Raw genomic sequence first — 22,393 nt, 5'->3', positions numbered from 1 at the left:
ACTTGAGATGTTTCCTTGTGCCATTATGCTCTCCTGAAAGGGTTTTTACAGCCAGGAGTCACATCATCTTAAGCTGCCTAGAATATCTCTGATTTTGTCAAGATTTTAGTTACATTAATGCAACTCTAGAGTCTTTGGACTTGAATAATTTTCTGGCAGAGAGCTGTGATGATAAAGACTACTATCAGGGGTTTCTTCTAAGAGGGCTGCAACCTTTCTTGAATTTGAAGTGATAAAATTTATCATAGACCAGATTTGGTAACATGGACAGACAGTGGAAAAAAGGAAAAGAAAAAGCATATTTTCATGGACTGGTGTAACAAGATGAAAAGGTCTCGCTGATGTATTATTTGTGGACATTTTTATGTAAAAAAAAATATTTAAAGTTTCTTTATAGTTATATTGTCTTTGGCATCAGTTTTTCAGCTCAGCAACTTAGCTTGTAGTATTGTACAGCTCCTGTCAAACGAATACAGCTGCAATATTATGTGTTTTAAACAGGTCTCCACATCTGCTGTGACAGAAGAAAAGGAGCTTCCTGTGGTATCTGATGGTGAAAGTACCAAGCTGAACATCCTGGAAAGTGATGATGAGAGGGTCATTGCAGTGCATTATGTCCTGGAAGAAAGCAGTGGCTACATGGAGCCCACACTGAGGATTTTGGCCATCCTACACACAGTCATCTCATTCTTCTGCATCATAGGGTATTATTGTTTGAAAGTAAGAAAGAAAATTAACTCTTTTTTTTCTAGGTCTAAACTTTTTACTCTATCTAGCAGTATAACCTAGAAAAAAGTCAACCTGCTTAAGCAGGTTGGGGCATTGTGTAAAGAAATGTGGGTTGTTAGTGTGATGTACGCAGAAAGTGTGTTAGGTGATGTGTCTGTTCAGGAGGCTGTAGGCCAGAGTCTGATTTGCTGTCAGACAGTTACAGCAGTAACCTGCTTCAGGAGCTGCTTGTGACTGCAAAGACAAGGTGTGAGCACACATGATGCAGATGACAATTTTAGACGCTGCATAACTAGTCTGTCAATTAGGTAATCTGAAAAGAGTGCAGCATTTTGGACTACTGCTGCTGCATATTGTGACTCTATAAAATGCCTGCTGTTCCTACACACACGCTCTACTGGTAGTGTTTTGGCGGGAGCCAAAGCATCTTGTGAAAGACTGTCTTGGAGAAGATACCTGTTAGGGATATGAAAACTAAACATGCCACTTTGGTTGGCAAAACGGTGATTGTGGTTTAAGAAAACCAAATTTCATAAATCTCAGGAGCTGGGAGAAGTATATCTGACATGTACTTCCCCCGTTTTTACACACTTCCAGGGCAAAAGTTGTAAGTCAAAGTGCAGGATAGTGCTAAATTAAATGGACCCTTGATATGACCCAGCTTCTCATTTGTCCTTATACCTCTGTAAAGGTCTTGTGTGGTCCTTAATCTTTTTATTTTCCTCTTTCAATGGCTAGTAATTTGTTCTCTGCTAAAATACATGATCTGCATTTGTAGCTCAAGGAAATGTTCATCATGTTACTACTTTAAGTGTTGATTTTCATCTCTACTTTAAGTATTCCTATGGATCAATAAATAAATTGACCCATAAACCATTTTTTTGTTCCATTACTTGCCATGCAGCTTGAAAGCTTAGGTTTCTGATTTTTGAGATGTTTTCTTCTCCTGCCTCATACTTTTTTGTTTGTTTCTACTATGACCTTTTATGCTACTTTTTTTAATTCTTAACATTTATCCTCTGACTGGAAGGGGAAAAACATTGTTATAAATATTTATCTTAATTAATTGACTTCTTTACAATTCTGAAACCAAAACATGGTCCAAATATGGTTTCAGTCTCAATTTTGGAGATCTTTTAAGTCCAAAGTCTTCCGAACTACAGTGCAGGCCTGTGTGATATGTTTGCTTCTAAATATTGCTTAGCATGCAATCCATTATATTTTTTCTCTTTTAGCTGTCTGAAAATAGTGTTAGAACTCTTTTTTATAGTATCTAATGTAATCACCATGTTTCTGGAGTAGTCTTGATTTTCATTATTACTATTTCATTGTGTCCATGTCCATGAGTATACTGAAATAGTAATAATCTTGACTACTATTACAGTCAAGGTGGATAATCTAAGGTGAGTGAATTTTGGGGATCTGTGAAATAGTTCCAGGAAAGAGTAGAGTTTACTTTTTTTTGGTAAAAGATTTCTTAGAAAAATTCACTCAACTTGGACCACTATTTACATCTGCCTTCTTGTGTACTTTTGAAGTCATCTAGCTGATGAAAGAGAGATGTAGGTAAAGCCTGGCTAGGTGTCTCAGCTGCTGACAGTCCTTTTTTGTTGCTTACAGTCTTTGCTCTCTGCAGCAAAACACTTTGTTTCCCACGGTGAAACCTCAAAAATTCTTTAGTAAATGAAAGGACCCTGTAACATCTCTGGGTATCAAAATGAAATCAAAAAATGTCATCCCAAAATAATATTTGGAACTAAAATTTCGAAGGATTAAAAAAACATTTTAGGTCTGTTTCACTTGACTACCTCTAATCCTTACATAGCACTGAAAAACTGTTTTTATTTGAAGCATCCCTCTTCAGGTGTTTTGACCATCTTTTTACAACTGTTTAGAACACTGTAGTTTAATGATTCTGAATTACCTGACACTGTGTAGCAATACCTTTTCTGTGTTCTGGGAAATTTTTAAGTTTTAATTTTTTCAAGTACTGTTTTTTCTCTTCAGTTTTGATACTTATTTCTTCACAACTGGCTTTTGTTAAAGTTTATAGACATATTAGTGCATATTACATAATTCCTGTCTTTTCTTTCAACTGCAGGTTCCACTGGTTATTTTTAAGAGAGAAAAGGAAGTGGCAAGGAAATTGGAATTTGATGGGCTGTATATAACTGAGCAGCCGTCAGAGGATGATATTAAGGGACAGTGGGATAGACTTGTAATCAACACACAGTGAGTTTCTATTTACTCTGTCTCATTATGGCCCTGTAAGTAATTGCTCTTCTGTTTCCTCAATTACATACTTATCATCCATCTTGTCTAAAATAAACAATTATTAGAGATGTATTTCTGGCACATTTTCAGGCACCTGCAAGGCTAATGTTTACTATAATTTTTACTATTACTGTTTAATCTTATGCATTCCCAAATTTTTGCCTTAAAATTATTTCTCTTCATAAAAGAAAAAAAGAAACAGGATGGATTTGTTTTGGCAAGGACAGTGATGATGGTTGTGCATTGCTGTAAGTTCAAGAGTGAGCTGTGCTTTGCATCACATATTTAAAATTCTGTTTCTCTGCCTGATGGGGCTGTGTGTGGGATGCAGCTGCTCTAGAATCCTGTGTGCAGGCATTGGCTCTACTTCTCACATTTACATGGTAGGCTGAGCACCATTTGGCAACTTTCACTCCAGAGCGTTCACAGGTGACTGACTGGTGATAGCCACCACACTGAGACTCTTAGAAACAGAATTGGTATATATTTTTCTGAAATGTAATCTTGTTTATCTGTGTTTTTCAGGTCTTTTCCAAATAACTATTGGGACAAGTTTGTGAAAAGAAAGGTAAAGCTTATTTTTTAAAAAGATTTATGAGGTTAAAATAAAATTCTAATGCATATTTATGTTTATGATGGGAGAAATGTGGACTACCCTTCTTTGAAATATAGCTTTGACTCAATCTAGATTTTGAGATTTACAATTCTGAAATACACAGAATTCCTTACCACATTCTTACAACTATTTTTTAGATATTTCAAACTTTTTCTACATACAGATTTTGTGTAAAACAAGAATTAAAATACATTAATGAAATTACATGAAGAATTTTGTATGCAAAATGCAAATTTTGTAAAATGTCTTGTCTGTATTTATGTATTCACCTTGATACACAGAGAGTGTATTCACCTCGATACACAGAGAGTGGTGTCCCTCACCCAATAGAAGGTAAAAAAGTAATTAATAAGAAGACAGGACAAATTGAGGTATTTAGGTACAGGGCATAATCAGGCAGCTATAACTCTCTGAAAGGTATATATATGTACTGGCCTTTTTTGTCCCTTACCTTTCTATTTTCCCATGGTTTTTCTTCCCCAAGTACCTAAATCCATCCCTTTCTCCATCTTGCTTTCTCTCTGTAACAACCAATAACATCCGACTTGTGGGTTGCATAAGTGTATGCATCCCTTGGCAGTAATCCTCTTAGTCTGGCAGGTGATCTGGAGAGTTTTTACCAGTGACTCATTTTGCTGGGTTTCAGATTTGGGTCTGAGGCTCTCCTTGGGCTGCCCTGGGGGGGACCTTGCAGAGCATCCATTCACTGTGAATCCATAATTTGGGTTCCTACCTGCCCCTGTGCCACTGTAGTCCTCTAGGCTCGAGCATTCTTACAAATGCTATTTTAAATGTTTTCTCAGCTTGCTCTTAAGAAATAAATCTAATGCTTTTGCAATAGCTTACAGCAAGAAGAATCTTTTTAGTGTGTTTGGCCACAATTGAAAAGGAGGGTATGCACGTTATTGGATCACATTTACCACTGCTTCACACATTAATGCCAATCTTGTATCATACTTTTGGAAACATGTTTTTTAATACTCTTAGTTCTTCTGCTTTGTAACAGTCTTAGGTCAACCTGACCAAAAAAATTCCTTTGAATTGTGTACTCATTTTACTGTGGAAGTTTTTTTCATATTTTAGGTTATTATATAGAGATTTCTACATGTCTGTCTAAGCAAAGGGGAAGCAGTAGCTCTCAAAGAGTACTTAGGAAAGAAAATAAAATTCTACCTTGCTTCTGTCAATGTAGATGGTCAAGGAAGGCTCAAATCAAAAGGAAAGGAATATGGTTTTAAGTTGTGTGGAAGACTTTAGCTTTGGCTGAGGAACTGTGCTATATGATTTAACTGTCATAAAATATGCTATTCTGCAATGAATGTCTTCTTTTATATATATTTGTATTTTAATCCCCAGTCTACAATGTAGTCCATATAATGAAGCACTGTTTTCAGGCTTGCTACAAAAAAAGCTTCTCTAAAAATCTGAAAAAATATCAATAAATATTTAAAGCCTTTCCTATTAGAAAGGTGGCAAAATACCTCTTCACCTGCAGGAGTCACTGAGTTATGAACTTGTTATGGAAAAATTTGTATTTCTTTGTCTAGTCTTTTTGAAATGAGAAGATACAGATAATATTTAGGAAGGAGCTGTGTGTTCAGTCAGAATGAAAGCAAGCAAGTATATTTCTGCAAAATTACTTGTGAAACATCTTAAATTTTTTAAGAAAGAGATAGGGCCTCACTGAAAATAGTTTTTTGCCGTAACTCTATGTTCAAGATCTTGTGATCACAATATCATCCATAGTCATGAAGCACTGTTTTCAGGCTTCTTGTATGTTAAACCTCTTGTCCTCAGATCCAGGCCAAATAACTGCTGATCTACCCCACTAATGAATATTTTTGAATATTCCTTCTAACTTTAGGTAATGGATAAATATGGTGAATTCTATGGCCGTGACAGAATCAGCGAATTACTCGGAATGGACAAAGCTGCTCTTGATTTTAGTGATGCTCGAGAAAAGAAGAAACCAAAGAAGGATAGCTCCTTTTCTGCTGTGTAAGCATTGCCTACAGTTTGTTTGTGATTAGGGTTTTTTGTTTGTTTCTTTTTTTTTAATTTTCTTGGGGTTTTTGTAAGTTAAAATCATTCAAGGTTTTTCATTCAGACAAAACATCTGTTGATCATTTATGGATATTTGCATAAGAAATCAATTCTTATGCTGAATTATACAGCAAATTTATTTAATTATAGACAACGTATATGCAGAATTTCTCTGGTTTTTATGTATGAAGATTTAGTTTAGTGCACAGCAGCTTGAATACATCATGTTCCCACTCTTTTGATAGTGTCATCATAGCTGGGCTGGAATCTCTTTTTCAAGTTCTCTGTTCAGCCATGCTAAAAAGAATGAGCAAAAATGGTACTGTGTGTTCTGATTATAAAGAAATTATGAAATAAATTGAAGTGCTAGTGACCAGTAAAATCTGGGATTATTATTGGATGATTAATCTTCACATCCTTTTATAATTCGTTTTCCCTAAACTATGCATTTATATATCATATATATCATTTGGGAGACAGAAATAAAGAGAAGCCCCTAGACATTCAGAGTAGTAAATTCTCCTTTGTAGAACAGGCTTTTATAAAGCACTGCAAAATATGTTTTTTCCAGTTCTCCATTAAAAAAGGTATTCAGCTAGAGAGAACATTTTCACAGATAGAATTTTAATGCTACAGAGATTCTGATGTAAGGGTTTATTTAAAGTTCTCTCTAAAAGCATCATTTTATCTATGGGTGTGCAAGGATTCTCAGAAGTAGGCAGTGAGACTACTGGTGGATTAGAGGTGCATTGAAGCAAGAGCTGACTTTGTAAGGATGGCTCTTTAGTCCATCTTTGTAAAAGATGGATATTAATAAATCAGGAGTCTGTCTGAACAATCAATCAGGTTCAGTGTAAAGGCTCAAGGACTCTGTGGCATTTTGGTACTAAAAGAATTTAATATTGTGGCAGAAGTACTTTCCTGAGTGCTTTCTTTCACACTGTTTTGCTCCTGCTGGATTACAGTAGAACCCATGCTTGAGTTCAGGAAAAAAACCTACTACTTTTATTATTGGTAAAAACAACCAAAATACAACTACTTTCTCTCCCCTGTGTGCTCATACTCATAGGAGGGGAAAAACATTTAAATAATGTTACTGTGAGTAATCTTGAAAAAACAGATCAGAATGAAACAGTTAAAGGAGGCGGATGAAATATGCAATTTAAGAATCATATCTGAAGGATGCCTTTTTTTTTAACATCTCTAATATCTCCTCCATGTTATATACAGTAAAAAAAATGTATTACCTCATCCATCTTTCCTGTTCTCCCTGGGGGAATAATTTCATACCCTTAACACATTAATATGTTGCAGGAAAATAAATTATTATAAAAATTTACAGAACCAGTTGCATAAAAAAATACTCTTCAGGAAGGTATGTTTATCCACTTTTTAACAGTTTCAGAAATGAATACTAATGAAGCTACTAAAATTTACACATATTCCAGGTTCCAAATTTGACATGTATTTACCATGCAGTGAAGAGAGAGGTGGGAAAAGCACTGGAACCAATCCCTTACTGCAGTACTTTGGGAAGAAAATAGAGACTGGTGTAATCTGGTGCAGGTTTCAGATCTGGTGCTTCTGCTTGTGCCAGGAGGAAGTGTCACAGACCAGATAGCTGTGTCTCACAACACAGAAGGGAGGTGCATTGAGCAGCATTTTCATCTTCAATACAATTGAACAGGTCCCCTTGACCCCTAGCTCCTACTTTTTCTCTTCCTTTCCTTTGGAAAAATAGCCTGGATTTGCATTTGTCCTTTTGCAATGGACTTAAAGCACTCTACTTGCAGGTGACCATGCTTCAAAAGCTTCCACCTGTCCCACTGATATACTGCATTAAAAAAATCTGCATTTTACTGATTCTTGAAGAGCCATCCAGCTCATTGATACAGCCTTGAATGTTTTTAAAGTGTATTTAATTGAATATACAAATATTTAAATTATTTAAATATGTTGCAGTATTATTTCACTGTAACCAACTTAGAAGGATGATGTGGTTGCAACTTTCCTGTAGATTAGATTTTAGCTGTAAAGACAGTTAAATTTTGCACACTGAAATTGGGACAGTGGTGCTGTTTTCCCATTGAATTTGCTTCTTCTTTTGGGTGAATGGTGTTTATTTAGATGCATCATGGATGTAGAATATTTGAGAAAATAATATGGAAGACACAGATAGGAAAGTTAATTTTCAAAGATGCCATCGTTATTTCCCTGTTCCTTTAGCCTTCTTACTGATGTTTTTTCTGGGATCATTCGTTTAGTCAGAGTCAACAGAAGAGGCAAGATAAGGCTTAAGCATCTACAGCGAGCTTTGACATAAGGCTAATTTGGAAAATAAGCAGGGCTTCTGTCAAATGCTCACACGGAAGAATAAGTCTTCCACTTTCAAAAATAGAAAAATTGTAAGTAATTTTCTCCTGGAAGATCTGAAGTTTTTACAGATTGGTGAGAAATTAAACCATATCCTAAATGTGAAGTGTACAAACAGTGAATGGAGTTGGCCTGAGAATGTGGAAGAATTTAAAAGGTCTTGCTCTTCCTTTCCATGAGAAACAATAACCTAGGTTTTCAAAATATTCTGGAGTGGATAACTCCCTTTTTAGTAAAGTGTTATCTCAGGGAACATGATTGTTCCTGGAAAAATAGTAGACTTTTTCCTCAAGTGATGGTATATCTCGCCTGTAATGAATGGCTAGTGAAAAAGTAAGGAATTTTACTTGCAGTAGTTTTTACACCTGAAGTCTCAAGATTTATACTTTCTATGATGACACTATAGGATTTACAAAAGTGTGGATGTGCCTCTTTGTCTGAGTAGAAGTGTGCATCTGCAGGTGGATAGGGGCTTCAACTGTTGTGGTTGGGAGACATAGTCGCTGTTAGTGTTCAAATTCCCAGCCTGTTCTTTGCTGCATATACAGGAATCTCAGTTTCAAATCTTTTCCCTTATGGATGCTCATGTAAAATATCTCCTCCTGTGATTATTTACTTGGGAATCTTAAGCGTAGTGGATCCTTGCAGGGGCTTTGTGCAGGATACCTCAAAAGAATCTGTTCTATGCTCTGTCTTGAAGACACACAGGAAGCTGGCAGGCACCCTATAACTCATTGTTTGGTTTTGGTTCAATGGTTTCTTTTTTGTAATGGTCAAATGGCACCATTCTTGATGAAGTATCACCTGCTGATGTTGTTCTGTGCCTGGCACAAAATTTTGACGCAGTGCAATAAAAAGGCTATTTCCTACCTAGTTGGCAGTTAATAAAGCATGTTTTTTATCTGATGGGATGCTTTCTATTTTTAAAAAAGTAACATTAATAGAAGTTTTTCCTAAGTACCTATGTCAAAACTCATTAACTGGTAAGAATTATCCTATTTTCATTAACAATTTTCCTTATATCCTTAGAAAAATGGGACAATTTTCTGAGCAAGTGCTGAGATTCATCTGATCTAAATTTGTCTGTCTTTAATGACATCTAATTTTGTCACTCGAGGTATGCTATTATAACTAAGGTAAAGAATTGGCATTTTAAGGTGCAAATTCAGTTACCTTTTTTGACTAGCTACTTCAGGCTTAGGTGGGTTGAATTAAAAAGAAAATAAAATATTTTCTTCTCCATGGATTTTAAGACAGCTTATTTCACTTGTATGCATGATAACTTTTTAGACATCAATTAGCATTAGGTCTGCTGAATTCAAAACAGTACTTATGAATTTGATTTTGGCCTTTTTTTTTTTTTTGACAGATTAATTCCAGAGTAAAATTCTGAATTAGAAAAAGGTTCTAATGTATTTCAGCTTTTGAAGAAATTGATCAGCTGTTGACTCCTGCTATGTGACCATGCACTTCCTACAGATTGTGTTTAATGCTTTCCAGATGTGTTTTGCTATAAAACGATTTTTTTTTTATTTTTTGCAGGCTAAATTCCATTGATGTTAAATATCAGATGTGGAAATTAGGAGTTGTTTTCACTGATAATGTAAGTTTCTCAGTTTATACGTATATGTATATATTCATGTTCTAAAATGAACTAGGCACTTGCTAATGCAAAATGCCTCAATGAGAGGTGTGAAATACTCTGGATTATATTTATTTCACTACAAGATGTAGTATATTTACAAAATATTTTCACAGTTAGATTGGTAGTAGTTAATAGAACCTCAGTCAATTCCTGCCCTATTTCTGATATGCTTTATTAGAAGCAATAAGAAAGCACTGCACTGTAGAATTTGAAAACTGTATAAATGCTACTTGCCATTTTTCCTGTTGTTCATAAATATTATGAACACTTGAATATTCCTGGAGCACAGTCATATAAATATAATTAAGGTATCTTGAATTGCTAAATTAGTATCACTGAAACCAATAGTAAGATATGCACAAAATTATAGACATTATTTAAATAATTTGAAAAAGGGAGTCTTTAAAAGCAAAAAAAAAAAAAAAAAAGCAAGGAGAAATAAGCAAGAATATTAAAATGCAGTTTAAGTCAGTCACCATAAGATTTTTCAGTCTTACAATTATTTTTTTGCCTAGTTACTTAATTTGCTGTTAAGAAAAAAATGGTTAGGGAAAAATTATTTTGGAATTAGAACAGATGGAAAATGAAATTGTAATCTGAAGGTACTCAGGAAAAGTGGAAACAGTAAATCTCCATGTCTAGAGACAACATGATCTCTAAACAGTGTTTGTTTGGGACTAGGATTTTTTCTAAGGGATGTAGTATAATTTCTCTTATAAATACTTGTCTTTATGGTTAAAAAAATTAATTGATAGAGGATCATATGAAATTAACATTCATGGTTACATAATTAATACCTATATGTTTAAATAGGAATTTTAGTAGCTCAAATTAATTATAAAATTTCTTTTGTTGCCTGCATTGTTTTGTAATTGTCATTAACTAAGTTTAGGCATTAATATTTTAATGTAATTATTTAGAAATTATTTTTAAAAATAATTTAAATCAGAAAAACTCTTTTTACAGTAGCAACATTTACAAATAGGGGTTTAAGAATTTCAAACTAAGTTTTTGTAGTATAAATTCTGAATTTCTTGATTTTGCCCATATCTTGTTGACTTGTATTTGAGGATTTAATGTTGTTGCATGAATAGAAAATTCTCAACAATATCTAGAAAATTCTCTGTTTAAAAAGAACTGTTGTCTATTTTAAGAAAAGCATATTTGAGAAATTTCTACTTTTCCTTTATTGTCTTGAATTAATTTATAGATGAAAGCCATGAATTTTATTTTGAATGTACTTGTTTTTTTGTTAGTCTTTCCTTTACCTAGCATGGTACATGACCATGTCAGTCCTTGGCCATTACAACAATTTTTTCTTTGCTGCTCATCTCCTTGACATTGCGATGGGATTCAAGACATTGCGGACTATCCTGTCATCAGTTACCCACAATGGCAAACAGGTATCAATTGTCATCTCTTTTCAGCTTTTTTACCTAAGGAGTACACAGGCAAGATCACTTCATTACTTGAGTCAGGCACTCCACAGGTTGACAGCAGAAATGTTCTTTCATCATGAGCTCTAGAACTTGAGTGGATGACGAAGTTAGACAATGGGATTTGTAAGAAGAAAATCCCTTTTAAAAATAGTCCTGAAGTTCTGGCAAATTACCTATGAATTAAGGGGGGATTATTTATAAGAAAATTTTTAGATCTGGGAGCTACACAAGTGAAATATGGATTTACAGGATACTGAAGCCCCCTTCCAGCTGCTTTCCTTTAAGCTCAGAGCAAAATCTGAATCATGCTGCAGTTGAGCAGTGGAGTACTTATTCCTGATTTTCTGAGATATTAAAATATTAGGAACAGGCTTCTTTTTATTTGTAATTTCATACATGTAAACAATAAAGTTGCTTTCCTATTAAATTAGTAGATAACTGTATTTCAATTAATTATGTACTAGGTGATAGTAATATTACTATTAGGTAGTGAGTTTTCAGATCCTCCAGCTGATTTTGGGGATTCCATATGATTCTAATAATTGTTTCCTTGTCTGTCTATCCATATGATTTGTCTTTGTAATTATATTTCAGTGTAATTTGTTTTTGTAATTATGTTTGATCAAAAAAAAAGGATAGACACAATCTTTGCATGAAAATATGCTGATATATTACTCTGTATTACAAAAATATATAAAGAGTAAAAGTTTTCCTGCTGCTACTACATACAGTTTATTGTTAGTTCCTTTTTTTTTTTTGAAGAAGAAAAGATAAATCACAGTTCCATAATGGTGTTAAATCCATTCTGTAATTTTCTCTTCCAGCTTGTCCTAACAGTGGGATTACTGGCAGTAGTAGTATACTTGTATACAGTAGTGGCATTCAATTTTTTCCGCAAGTTCTACAACAAGAGTGAAGACGGTGACATGCCAGATATGAAATGTGATGATATGCTAACAGTAAGGCTTGTTCTGCTTTCTGGTTTTTAGTTGGTGCTTTTTGTTTGGTTTTTTTTGCTTTGGGTTTTTTGTTTGTTTTTTCCTCAAGCTGTTGTGATTTTGTCCTGACCTTCTTGTTAATTGGTATTCATACAGTCATACTATTGGCCAGCAGGGAGGAAAGATTGCTGTTGAAAACAAACAGACAAATATGATGAAGATGCTCAAAAAATAGATAGATATTGTGTATTCTCAAAAAACTCCTCTATAAAGGAGTAGAAGAAATGTGGTACTGCACTTTGCTATAGCTGTTTAAAAAATGCGAAACAACTACAAGCTGTGAAGCTGAGCTGGCTAAAGGGCAGCATTTCTGGATCTTGAAATTCAACAAGTCATTCCTAGACAAGCATTTTCATAAGTAATGAAAACAGTTAAACTATTGTTTAAGCTTTGAAATCCATCAGTTTCTCTCAGCATGAATTGCCATAGTTATCTTTAATAGGCAGTTCGGTAACTGCAGTGTTCACAACTGTTTTAAATTATTTTGGAACAAACTAAGACAGTGACAGGCTTTGGAGTTATGACTGGTAGAGTTTAAACCAAAAAGAATTTCCAAGATGCATTTCCCTTGATACCTCTCTCTCTCAAAAAAAAAAAAAAAAAAAAAAAAAAAAAAAAAAAAAAAAAAAAAAAAAAGTAAAAAATCGTGTTAAATGTGTTTCAATGTGCTATGCAACATGAATCTCTTCCAGGGAATCAACAATATTTAAAAGCCAAATAAATATATAAACTATTTATTTGATGAAATAAATAGATATATCTAAAATAGCTAAACTAAACTAAATAGATAAACTAGATAAACTAAACTAGTATGTCTTTATTTTTGTTAGGTTTGGGACATTCAGCACACCAAAACCAGATGAACTGGAACATGAATTAGTGAAGGGCTGTTAAATTGTCAGGTGCTGGAGCACTTTTTGCGGGAAGACAGGTGAAGGGAACTGGGCTTGTTTGGCTTAGAGAGGAGAAAGTCTGAGGGTGGGTTTGGGTAAGAGGAGTTCCCAGTGTCTGCAGAAAGATTATTGGGAAGACACATCCAAGCTCCTAACAGGAAGTGCATGGCAGGAGACTGTGGACATAAAGTGGAAAAATGTGTTCTGATTGAGCGGAGCCAAATGGCTCACGCTGCTCAGAGAGGTTGTTGTACATCCTTAGGAAGTTGTAGTGAACTGACTTGGACAAAGCCTAAAACAATTTTTTTCTGAGGTTGCAGTGGGCTCTGCTTGGAGCAGAGATCTCATGAAGTGATCTGACCTGACCTGCTCTGTAATTATCTCAAAATACTCGTACCACAAGGGTATAATATTGTACAGGAATTAGTTAGAATAACATGTGATATGCTGTAAAATCAGGGTTGTGTCTTGTGAAAACAGTAAGACTTGAAATGGGATTTCAAAGAAAATTAATATATGTAACCTTTTAGAAACAAAAAACCCAAACCTTTTACATAAGTAACACTACATTCACTCATTAAATTAATTATTACCTTTTAGTCTTGGAATATAAGCTATCTTTAGAAATTGTTAGATTTTTTTCAGGCAAGGGTCACTCAGCATTATATGGTACTATATTAATTTCTTACAGAAGGGATTCTGGGGACAGTGTGGCATAGAAATAGAAGAATGGATTTTTTTGTATGGTGAGGTGCCGCTTCTCTTTCCCCGGCTAGCTGATGACAAGAGTGGGGGGGGCGGCAGGTTCCCCCTGGAGCTCCGTTGAATCCCAGCTGTCAGTGGTTTCGGCGCAATATAAAACACAGGCAGCGCGCATGGGTCCCAGGGAAACTTTATTTGATGGTAAACTTCCCCTTTTCCTCTCCAGGGACCCTGATCAAGGGGCAAACAAAGACTTATATGTGGGGGGAGGTCAGGGGAAGGCAGAACTTTCAACAAATCAGGAGAGTTGGGAGTAAAAAACCTAGACAGGGATAACAATAGTGAACCAATAAACTTCCAAGGGAGGAAAAACGGTTTCAATAAACGGCTAAAGTTTGGAGAAATAGAAACTAGATACTAGCTGGCGAAATAACTCGGAAAAGGCGGAGACAAAAAGAAAACAGCACCAAGGAAAACCACCAAATCACAAATCAAACCATAAACCTACTAATAAAACCAAAGGCACGATACATCAGTGAGGTTTTAGGAGTTAGTTATTGTCATCACTATTTTTTGATAGAGGGTGAGAACCCTTTACCTGTAGTTTGCAAAAGTGCTTAAAGAAAAAAACTGCCTGCTCTAGACCTCAAAAGAGTGATACCATAATTTTCTATTAAATTATAAGATGATAAAACTGGAAATTTTGTATTGTCAGCATCCCAGGCAACTTCTCTGATAGACTTATTTTACCACTTTTCATATCATAGTTTCACAGTATTCTCAGAAATTTTCAATAATGTTCTCTGCACAAGCATTCATAAGATGTTTTGCTTGGTTGTGGGTTTTTTTATTTTGGTTTGAGGAGGAGGATTGTTTATTTTTAGCATTTGAAGCTTCAGCTGCACAGTAGCATTTCCCCTCAATCAGAAATATGCATAATCTCAAAGGAGAGAAAAAAATGGCTTGACATGTCATAGTTCCTAGACCATAGATCAGTTCTACCAATTATTGAATTTGTAACACTGGGTATTTTTGCTTTTTAGCTGCAAACAGCCTTTGTATTCCTTTGTTTTGTCTTTTCTAGTGCTACATGTTTCATATGTATGTTGGAGTACGTGCAGGAGGAGGCATTGGTGATGAAATAGAAGATCCAGCAGGAGATGAATATGAAATCTATCGGATTATCTTTGACATCACTTTCTTCTTCTTTGTGATTGTCATCCTGCTTGCAATTATCCAAGGTATGCTTTTGTAGTCCACAGTGGGACTGAAAGCATTATTTAGCAGCACAAAGTTCTCAGTGCTGTGGTAATCACAAACCTAAGATTCAGGCAGAGCAGCAGGGCAGATCACAAAGGATAGGTTTATATAGAAAATCACACCCAGCTGACTCTTATACACTGCTCTTCTGAGTCTCTCTAAAATCAACAGGCTCTAACTGGATCAATAGAAACAAAATAAATGTTTTGCCCTAAGAATACTGTTGTCACTGCAGTTTCTGTCTTGTCACCGTCCTTTCTAACAGCCTCCTATAGGAATCTTTTGGCACAACTTAAAATTGTTCCTCAGTGTAACCCACCCTACATGAGCTTTCATGGACAAAATCAGTACTGCTGTCAGTATTCCCTCTGCCAACATCATAAGTTCTTGACTATCTGGCAGATATCCAGATTGGTAATAATGGTGTGAAAATTGGACCATAGCTTTAAGAGGTTAAATCTTTTCCTACATAAAATTGCTGTTTTGTGTGATGCTTCCTTATTTGAACAGTGTGTAAGAGTAAAAAAGTGCTTGATATGAAATAGCTTTAGTACAGCTTGCTTAATGACAGTGGAAAGTTAGCGGCCATTAGTTAGCTTCGGAATTTCATTGTTGTAATCTGGATAGTGGATACCTTTTTTTGGCATGTCAAGGAGTTTTTTTATTGTGTTTACATTAATTATGTTTATTGATATTACCTGGAATACTTAAACCCCTGTTTGTTTTCATACTATATCTTTAAAATATTGTCAAGAATGCCCTAAAGGTAATTTTTTATTAGAGTTTGCACAAGTTAACAGAAGCATATCCTCAATATTGGAAAAATTAATAAACAGTTTTGCTGGGTTCACTTGCTGTCATAAATACTCATACCTCATTGCTTTCTGTCAGCTGACAGCTAACTTACAATAATTTTGACAGCAGTAAGGGTGCTTTCTCCCTCACTACAAGGAAATTCAAGAAGCAACTTTGAGCTTTTGGTAAATTGTTTATTACTCTTACTCAAGCAAAAGGGCTTTTTTTGAAGAGCTTGGGGAGGGTGGAAATTTTTTTATACCCTGAGTTGGCATATCTCATGTGGTTCATTTCTTCATTTTGTGAGTGGCTGAAGAATAGAATCCTTAACTATCCACATTTGGGTACAGGAGTGTCAATAGTCATTGTGGAGCTAGTCCTTATTTGTATTGGAATAAGTGAAGGGAAGGTTATAAGCAGTTTACAGTGTGAGCCATAGAGTCTGTGATTCTTTTTCATCTTCTTTCTGTATCTCCCTCAAATGACCCTTTACATTTGTCAGAGCTCCAATAGTGGAACCTTTTACTACTTGACCACCATTTTGAGCTCCATCATGCATGGAGGTCTGGGCCTCTCTGCATCTGCCATGTAATAAATATCTCATCTCTTTTAAATGTACAGTATTATTTTTTCTGTATTAAGGCCTTAATCACTGTAAACCTGTGGCCACATTTCTGTTCCCAGAGAGAAGCAAGGCACATAAACCCACATATATCTTAATATACTAAGTCAAGATTAGAGCACTGGGAATAAAAATAAAGTCTGCTTGTCCCATTTATAATTCAAAATGGTACTGCCAGACATATTACTGGTGTTTCTTTGGCTTGCTCTTTTTTCTTCATGGTTTTGTTGCTTTTGGTTTCTATTATTTCTACAGAAGGTTCTCATTTAATATTCTTTATCAGAGTTATGTTATCACTGAATTTCCAGATATTCTTTGTCACAATTGTTATTGAACATTAACTATCATTTTAACTTAAACCCTAGGTTTAATTATTGATGCTTTTGGTGAGTTAAGAGATCAGCAAGAGCAAGTTAAGGAAGACATGGAGGTAAGAATATTCAGTTGCTGAACCACACCTATTTTAGATTTCATGAGTGCATGTTTTCAGTCAAAATATGAGTTTGCTAGTGGATAATTTTTCAAACTAAGAGAAAAATACAGCCCTCTACATGGTGTGATACCATACAATATGAATTATAATGAATTGCATGTCAGTGGCTATTTAAGTCTTTTGGATCTTCAAACTAGAAGTTTCTAACACAGGGTGTTAACACTGTCTTGTTACATTTAATCTCAGATGTAATTTTGTTTGGTTAATATATGTGTGAAAGTATCTTGTACTTTTGTGGTTTTTAATTCTGTCATTGAAGTAAGAAGTCAGGAAAGTGTTGCAAATGAGCTTTACTTTGTAATGTGAACTTGAAGCATATTCAGTTTCAGCTGGACAAGCATTGAGGTAAATATTGCCATGTGTCATAGTAAGTGCTACCTAACATTAAAAAAAGTCTGCTGGTCTGCTGTGATCATTGTATACCATTCTGTCTCCTGATACCTGTTCACTTAGAACTGACAAAGATTTATTTTTTTAAACAGTAAGAAGCTATTCTGATGGTAGCTAAGCTCCTATTCAAGTGGTTTTATTGAGATATCCTGTCTGAATCATTAAAAGAAAAGCCTTTTTGTTCAGCGCAGATTATATATGATGCATTGCCATTTTGAAGAAAATTGTTGCCTTTTCTGAAAGGAGGGCAGGTGTTATATGTAGTGCTGAAGTGCTCTGTACTCTTTCTTCTAGACAAAGTGCTTTATCTGTGGAATAGGAAATGACTACTTTGATACGGTGCCTCATGGCTTTGAAACACACACACTACAGGAGCACAACTTGGCCAATTATTTGTGAGTACGATAAAAATGCACTCCTCACTAACTCATGATCCTTGCAGCCTCTGCAGGTACCTGATTGCCTCATTTGCATAAGTAATAGTCAGTGCTGTTCAGCTTTGGTGTGCACTTGTACTTTCTTAATGTATTATTCTGGGGCAGTGACAGCAATGAATTAATTAAGTTTCATATCCTGCTTTCCAGCTTGGTTGTGGCACAAGAAGTTTGTATGTTGTAGGTAGAAATGAACCTGATACATGGCTGCAGAGACCACATAAATTGCAAAACTGAATGAGGTGTGTAAGGTACAGAGGAGCGGTATGACCTGGCCTGGAGACTGATGGAAAGAGAGAATAAACACAGCATTAACACTAAAAAATCTTACATTGGACAAAATATTTTGTGTGGAGTGCTGAGACTGACCAAGAGAACCGAGGACAAAGGGAGGTAGGGGAACTATAATGAGGAACTAGAGATGAGAGGGATCAACCAAGGGCATCAGGTCCATCTCTGGAAAATCCAAGCAGAGCACCAGTGACCACTAAACTAAATAAAGCCAATTAGCAGGTCTACAATCACTATATCATACTGTTCCTCTCATGTATGAAAATCCAGTGCCAGAGTGTATTTCATACTAGTGCTGTCAGTATGAAGCAGGGGATGGCTTGTGTCTTTGTGTTCTTAAACTGGCATTGTATATGCACAAAATAATGAGACTTCAAAGTCAAACATGGCTCTAAAAGCCTTCCACCTGAAAAAAAGGTTGTGCAAACAAAATACATTGGAAGCACTATCATAAGAGGTTTTGTTCCTATTTAATAAATACTTAAAAATAGCATACTGTAGCATACTTGCTTTAAAATGCCTCAGCCTTAGGAATATATTTTTTTTCTTTCTGTGTATGATCATATTTTATGTTTTTACATATGTTTGGAGAGAAGGTCTCTTATGAGTGAACTTTTGAAATTATCACCCAGTGAATATCAGCTCAAACCCTCAAGACTAATGTTTAAAAAAAAAAAATAAATTACAAGTTCTTTTCTACTCATGTTGATATTGCATACACTACCAAAATATCCCCAACCTGTAATTCCAGCAACAGAAATCTCTTAGATATCTTCAGCATTTTTTATTCAGTGTGGGAAGAGGAAAAAAAGAAATTTTCAGTGACCATTTTCTCTCTACTCCCAAGTCGGTTTTCAGGGGCAAGAAAGTGTTGTCTGTTTAAGTTTTGGATTAGAAAGTTTAGAAAATCTTCATTTAAACTGAGTTGCTAACTGCTAAGTCAAACTGACTATCATGCCTTTTAATATGCTACTCATTGAACAATTAATGTCAACAGTGTCAGGAAAGTGTTCAATCTGTCTCAGAATATTAACATAGATAGAAGTCTGGAACTTGTAAGTCCATAACAGCATTATTACTGTATATACTGAAGAATATTCATCTCCTTGTGGTTTGCCAAACACTCTATTCATGATAGCTGTTTCTTTGCTTGTAGGTTTTTCCTGATGTATCTTATTAACAAAGATGAAACTGAACATACAGGACAGGTAGGTTGAACAACTCTATTAATGTCAGCTGATTCTAAAATAAAAATCATTCAGGCTTGGAAAAAACAAAGATTTTTCTGATAGATAGCCCCTGTATGGTATGGAACCTAATTCTTATTCTTCTAAGCAATGAAGACTTTGGTTGCTTTATATTAGGGGTATCAATTCTGAAGCACTTTCTATGCTTTTTCTGGTATCTGAAACTGTTATTTTAAAATTTTTATTTCCACAAAATATTAATACATATTATAAACAAAATAACGATAAACAGAACATTGACGTATTCTGTGAAAGCAACACTCTTCATTTCTCCCTTTTGATTCTTTTTTTAATAGTCTTTTTCTTTTATTATTGCCATCTGCGTATAATCTTCTATGTCTGCATTCCTGAATAAGTCCATATTAAAGAACTTGTGCGTATATCTAAAATGAAAAATGTGATCTTTCCTCTGGAGGTTTCTACTGTGTTCTTCTCTGTTCTTTCAAACTTCTGGTACCCCCTTCAATTTCCTTTTAGTATAATAAAAGTCACTAAGAAATGTATGACACAGTCTTTTTCTTTCCTAGTGATAGTCTTTCAGCTGACTAAGCAAATATTCCTTTGTTGCAGATCAAAACACAAAATAACTGTGTAGTATCACATATATAACCTTACAGACATGGGTCAGAAGGATGATTTGCTATAAATCTATATAGCTTACTCTTTCTGAACTCTGACATGTGATGTAATCATCTTCTTTGCATAAATCTCAGCCTTGTCCAGTATGAGATTTTATGTGTTTGCTTAGCTATTTTTGAACATTCATTTGTCATTTGAGGATTTCATCTGAGATTTTTGAATGTATTTTTTGTATACACTTTCTGTTTTCTTGGCAGTGCATCCTAGTATTCAGTGAAGAGAGATTTCTATTAACTATTCAGTTTTGAGTCTGTGATAGGGATAGGTGATTGAAAATTGAGTGTACTTCATACTACATAACTTCTAGGAATGGGCTTTAGTGGTAGTCTTGGCACTAGTTTATGGTTGGATTCAATGATCTAAAAGGTCTTTTCCAACCTAAATTATTCTATGGTTTTGTAACTGGGGTGTAACATGTCATTTCTACCATGAAATTTTCATAATAAAAACCACATTTAAGTGGTGTGATTAAAATAGAGACAAACGGGCATATTCTTTACTATTCTTTGGAATGTCTAGGGACAGAACCCTACCTAAAGAAATAATCAGAAAGGAAGAAATACCAAATGTCACTGATAGAAAATACTGACTATAAAGGTCATTTTGCTTTATGTGTTGTTTGTAGACATGTCTTGAAATGACTGATGCAGAAATTCAATCAAATTTCTATGACAGCAAATATTCTGCTCACCCTGTTATCTGTCATGTGGTCAGCTTTAATTGAGCTTTACAGTGCTCCTTGATGTGCAAAAAGAATGAAATACCTGGTTCTCTTCTGTGCATTTCTATAGTGCTTTTTGACCAGGTGACAAAAACTAAAAGCTATTCTAAACTAATCAAAATTATTAACATGATTTTGCAGATTGATATTCAACAACCTTGCATGCACAGAATCAAAAAGAAGTGAAGTGATATATAAATAAAGGAGAAAAAGTAATGGTTGATGATTTGTCATTAAATCAAGTTCAATAATTTAAACTGTGTTTCTTTCAGGAATCATATGTATGGAAAATGTATCAAGAACGGTGCTGGGAATTTTTTCCTGCTGGTGATTGCTTCCGAAAACAATATGAAGACCAGCTCAACTAAGCAAAAATGAGGATTTCTGGACATAAATGTCCATGTATTTCCCAGATCTTTTTGGAATGTCTAAAAGATTTCTTAAATCCCCAAAGCTGTGTGCATTTTGGAGCACCAAAGCTCTGTTTTTAATGACCTAACTGCACTTTTATTTTCTTGTGTATTTGTTTTGAGAACACTGGAGTAAAGAACAATGAAAAATTACAGCAACTTTGGAACCAAACCAACCACTTGCACAGACAAAAGATGTCCCTATACATAACATGCACACACAAGTAGAGACTTGAGACAGCTTGTTTTTGAAACTGCCAGATGATACCCTTGTCTAAAAGATCACACATGGGGTGACATGGTAGCAACACTCATTTGGTCTGTTTATTTCATCATCCTGGAAGGAACTATATGTAGTTCACAGAGCACCATAAAAAGATTGTTGTGGACACTAAGTTGTGGGGAAATAGTGCCTTACTATATGTGGGTTGAGCTATGCAGAAGATGAGTGCATGATGACATTTTTTTTTTCTTTATGTCTTCCCTTCCAATTTAGTATTTATGTTATGGTTTTGATGGGTTTGGGAGGAAGGGATTTGATTGTGCACATCTTTTTAACAAGACTGGAGTGTCTCAGGACAAGATTAGGTTATTCTCATCAAGTTCATTTCACATTTACCTTCCTCTTTAGCTTTTTGCTCTTATTTTGGTAATGCTCTGATACAACACTGCTACTTTATGAAATCTTTGTATGAATACAAGACAGCTGCAAAAAACACTTTAACAAGAAACGTTTCATTGCATGTTTATTATGCAAGTTTAAAACAATCAAAAAACAACCTTCAGAAACAAGTTGATCAACATGAAAAACATTCACAATAATTATATCCATAGTAATAAAGTGTTGTGGGCTTTATTGTACATCTGGAACAAGTGTCATCAACCAAAAATATGAATATATGTTATGAATTTTACAGTAATTTTGGGTTTCTTTCTTTCTTTCATTTCTGCCACCTGTGATTGATAGTGGAGTTGAAGATTTTCTTGTTAAATTATTTTTTAAAAGCAAAGCTGAAGCAATATCCATTCAGGGACTCCATCAATTGCATCATGAAACACCAATGATGTGTACATTACTCCATTTTGAGTCCTTTTCAATTGTAATGCCAGTCTTTACAAATAAAAAGAGACATTCAGAATGGAAAAAAGCTGGTTTTGGTAGCATTTGAAGTCTTTGTTATAGAGTATTTTTATCAATTCCTAAATTAATTTCAACCACTTCAAACCAGGTTTAAGCTACTCTAATGAAAGTTTTTGGTACTGTTTTTGGTCTTTTCTGCTGGACTTCTTGCTGTTCTGTTGCTCTCCCTCATTTCTTTACAGGTCATGTTTTTATCATAAAAAGTTCTTCTGAATCAATATTCAGTTATAACTAAAAA

At 34.8% G+C, this 22,393-nt stretch overlaps 1 protein-coding gene across 6 annotated transcripts in view; it reads left to right on the top strand.

Annotated features, from left to right (window-relative positions):
• RYR2 (ryanodine receptor 2) overlaps window positions 1-21,934 on the top strand; it is a 380,824-nt gene extending 358,890 nt beyond the window's left edge. For all 6 annotated transcript variants that reach the window (XM_064413752.1, XM_064413749.1, XM_064413751.1 and 3 more), the window contains 12 exons: window positions 502-720; window positions 2,831-2,961; window positions 3,529-3,571; window positions 5,484-5,617; window positions 9,578-9,638; window positions 10,937-11,083; window positions 11,944-12,078; window positions 14,797-14,953; window positions 16,755-16,819; window positions 17,567-17,667; window positions 19,154-19,205; window positions 20,877-21,934. In XM_064413752.1, the coding sequence (XP_064269822.1) occupies window positions 502-720; window positions 2,831-2,961; window positions 3,529-3,571; window positions 5,484-5,617; window positions 9,578-9,638; window positions 10,937-11,083; window positions 11,944-12,078; window positions 14,797-14,953; window positions 16,755-16,819; window positions 17,567-17,667; window positions 19,154-19,205; window positions 20,877-20,972 (1,341 nt within the window). In that variant the 3' untranslated portion in view covers window positions 20,973-21,934. The remainder of the gene's footprint in view (window positions 1-501; window positions 721-2,830; window positions 2,962-3,528; window positions 3,572-5,483; window positions 5,618-9,577; window positions 9,639-10,936; window positions 11,084-11,943; window positions 12,079-14,796; window positions 14,954-16,754; window positions 16,820-17,566; window positions 17,668-19,153; window positions 19,206-20,876) is intronic.
• Window positions 21,935-22,393: the final 459 nt, after the last annotated feature.

This window comes from Passer domesticus, chromosome 3, assembly GCF_036417665.1.
Source record: "Passer domesticus isolate bPasDom1 chromosome 3, bPasDom1.hap1, whole genome shotgun sequence".
NCBI classification, from domain to species: domain Eukaryota; kingdom Metazoa; phylum Chordata; class Aves; order Passeriformes; family Passeridae; genus Passer; species Passer domesticus.
This window is presented reverse-complemented; position numbering and strand designations above follow the sequence as displayed.